Source organism: Limulus polyphemus, unplaced genomic scaffold, assembly GCF_000517525.1.
Source record: "Limulus polyphemus unplaced genomic scaffold, Limulus_polyphemus-2.1.2 Scaffold1053, whole genome shotgun sequence".
NCBI classification, from domain to species: domain Eukaryota; kingdom Metazoa; phylum Arthropoda; class Merostomata; order Xiphosura; family Limulidae; genus Limulus; species Limulus polyphemus.
This window is the reverse complement of record NW_013666663.1, coordinates 183,635-187,293: the sequence shown is the minus strand read 5'-3', so window position 1 is coordinate 187,293 and position 3,659 is coordinate 183,635. Positions and strand designations below refer to the sequence as shown.

Here is a 3,659-nt window from a genome sequence, read left to right as displayed (position 1 = left end):
GAGCTATATTTGTTCAGTTAATTTCTTTGAAAATCGTGAAAACTACAGATCACATTCATTTTTTTTTAAGTTGTTTAATTTCGGGAATGGTGCCGTAAAGCACTGGTCTACAATTATTTTTTTACCGAGAGCCGCTTAATTATAATGGCCATAAAGCCACAGGCAGGGGAGGGGTGGATTTATAAGTGGGATGGGTGAATAGCTTTGTTTAATAATCAAGAAAAATGCCTTTTCCGAAAGGCAATGCAACTTTACCAACGGCTAGCTTATTACATATTTATTCATTGAATAGAAGGAAATTCTCTGTGCGAAACTATCTCCAGACAACTTTTAATAAAGGGGTGTTGCAAAATAGAAATCAGAGTTTAGTGGTCCAGGAACCGCCTATTGGGAACAAGGGCCTTAAAGGGACCTTGAGAAGGGTTGTATTATTGTGAGTTGAGATTCAAAACTAAAATAAAATAAATGTTTTTCACTTCTTATTATCGCGTTATTCCGAAGAATATTCCGTGCATTAAGGAATCTTTGCCTCTCCAAGCAGTATACTCAGAATAACTTTTGGATAAAGCGCTCAGAAAAAAGGCAGAAGTAATATAACAAGCCGATAGTGAGAAACGAAGCCTTGAATGTAATTCGCGGGCGAATGCAACAAGTCTCCAATTATTATGTTGTACAAGTGGCCAATTATGATACGAAATAAATCGTGAAAAACTATCTATATCATCACTGGTGGAGAAGTATTTTTGTATCAAGTTCGATGTAAATTAGTCGAAACAAGGGTAAGTAATTGTCCAAAGTCTCTAAAATTATGCGTTTATTTAACGTTTTGATCTCTCTAAAATGGTGTATATTCCACATTTTTGTATGTAGAAATTTATATTTGAGCCAAATTCCATAGAATTTGGCTGAAATACGGTGGAGTAATTGACAAAAAAAAACACACACAAAATAACAGCTAAAATTATGCTTTTTTATGGCATCTTGACCACCCTATAATTACTAAAAAAATTTGAAAGTCCACCACTTTTGCTTGTTAATGTGTGGAACCTGTAGAAAGGTATATTTGTACTAAATCCCATGTATATTGGTTAAAACATGGCAGAGTAATTGACCAAAAACCCAAAGATATGCTTTTTCTGAACTTTATCCCCCACCCCCTAAAAGACTCAAGATGGGCAAATCCAACCTTTTTTTTTATGTCAACGTGTAGGGCGCCTGAAAACTTATATTTGTGCCAAGTTCCACCTTGATTGCTATAGATATGACCATACAGTAGCCCAAAAATACACATTTTGGAGGTGTTTACCTTTGACCCCATAAAATCATTAAAAAAGCCTAAATAAATAAAAAATAAAAGAATAACATCTAGATGTATTGGACCAATATATATCCATACCAAATTTCAAGTTAATCTACGGAGAAATGAATCGGTTGAAAAGTGTTTGGAAGAAGAAGAAGAAGAAACGATAGAAAACAGTTTGTCTCTCTGCGGAGACATAATTATTTTTGATAAAGTCGTAACACAGCTATACTGTCACTAATTTATTAGGGCTCAGTGATTAGTCTGCCGGACTGTGGATACAAGGCTCCGTAGTGCGTTCCCCGTTATCACCAAAATATAAAAGAATCGCGCTCCGCACTTGGGGACCATGGGCACATCATAAGAGTAACGGTCAAATCCCACTATTCGATTAGAGTAGCCAACGAGTTGGTGGTAAGTAATGTTACCTAGCTGTCTTCCTTTTAGTCTAACACTTCAAAATTAGGGAAGGATAGTGCAGATGGGTCTCGAGTAGTTCTGCGCAAAATTCGTTGATTAGCAGTAGTTCATACCCTTTCAACTCAATATACACTAAGTGAAAATTTCTTTTTTGCACAGCATTTAAAGATAGCATATCACAAAAGCTTCTAAACATTCACGCATAAGAAGATATGAGGTAGTCTATTGCTTTTTGTTTTTGTAATTAAGCACAAAGCTACATAATGGGCTATCTGTGCTCTGCCCACCACGGGTATCGAATCCCGGATTCTAGCGTTGTAAGTCCGCAGACATACCGCTGTGCCACTAAATGTCAGTCTATTGCTACTTAATGGGTAGTAAAAGAACCAAAACAAACACTGTCATAAGATATTTGCTGATAAAGTTCTCACTCTTTTTCAGTTTTTTGTATAATCAAATATCATTTCAACACAAAAAATATTTTGTTTGAAATACCAATGAAAATAAGTATTTAAATATAAAATATAATTTGCACTGCTCCTGTACATACTAAATAGGCCTTCATTGAAACATGGCATTTAAATATTCAACAAAGTTTTATATTTAGATTTAAAAATCGTAGTTTAAAAACAAGAAAAAAAAACAACTTTTCTATCGATAAGCCAAATTAACTAACAAGTAATAAAAGTAATAATCTCAGTTTTATGTCCAGTTGAAAGTTGAGATAAAAGAAATATATCTCAAGAGTAATAAATTATCTTCGATGCACCTGAGAATAGAAAGAGTTCATGTAATAAATGTATTGTGTTATATTCGTATACAATGCATAAAAGTGATAAGTTTTTGTTCGCTTACCCGGTATGTCCAGTAACAGAGAGAGAGCAGCTCGCATTCCCATGGGAACACTCATCACATAATTCTCCACTCTCCCGACACTCTACCACAGATAAAGACGCCACCTATATAAACAAAAAAGTTTAATGAACATTTATAAGTTTGAATATTTCACAAGTTATGGATATATAAAGACTTTCTATGTAGGAATAAAATAGAGAAACAATAAAACCTTGCAGCTTCCTTCAGTGCATAAAAACCTAGCTATTCTCAAGAAGAATTGCACCATTTATTTTCTATTAAAAAATCAAAAGAGTTAAATTATCATTATCATTATTTTGTTTTTGTGAAACAACAAAATTAATATATATTTCCTTAGATTTTTCCAACCAGTCACGTAAACAAAATAGAAGTTTTATATTATTAATAATGATATTTTATACATATTGTTGTACACAAAATAAAGAACTACAATTTTTCTCTGTTAAGTATTCATGTTCCAGCATCACAAACGAAAGATGTAGAAAGCAATCTTTACACTCATATTCAATCTATAGCTTTACCCTGCCATTCCGAATAACAGTTATCTTGTGCCATTTCCCATCTGCTACATTTTGGCTTGCTGTAATTGACGCTATAGCTGAGCGAGATGCGCCAAAAGAGAAGCGTGTTTTACCATCAACGATTTCAATAGCTAAAAAGTCAGACCTCCCTCCATTCTGTCTGCCGTAGTTATAAACAAGAAGAGAATTCTTCTTGTTTGTTACTAGGACAACGGAAATATCGTTAGTAGACGGATTCAAAGAAGGGAAACTCATGTAAGAATACTGGTGAAACCCAAACGTAGACTTTTCACAATGTCTTCCATAGAAGTTTGATTTGCAAAGACATCGGTAACCTGCAATGAAAAGAGGATGAATTACCTAAACACCGATGAAATGAAAAATAAATTACATTTCAAATAAAATAAATAAATATATAAACAATAACAATTATATTGGCTGTGAATAGTAGTGATAAAAAAAGCACACAGAAGTAAAAAAATATTACGATTATTGTTTGTTTTTGAATTTTGCGCAAAGCTACACGAGGGCTATCTGCGCTA

The 3,659-nt window shown here is 33.7% G+C and overlaps 1 protein-coding gene across 1 annotated transcript in view; it reads right to left on the bottom strand.

The window, feature by feature from the left end:
• The window catches only part of LOC106461886 (cadherin-related tumor suppressor-like), a 138,844-nt gene that overhangs the window by 9,986 nt on the left and 125,199 nt on the right, over nucleotides 1-3,659 (bottom strand). Inside the window, exons 12-13 of the mRNA XM_022388965.1 lie at nucleotides 3,118-3,452; nucleotides 2,576-2,679 (exon numbers count right to left, since the gene is read on the bottom strand). Coding sequence (XP_022244673.1) covers nucleotides 2,576-2,679; nucleotides 3,118-3,452 — 439 coding nt within the window. The remainder of the gene's footprint in view (nucleotides 1-2,575; nucleotides 2,680-3,117; nucleotides 3,453-3,659) is intronic.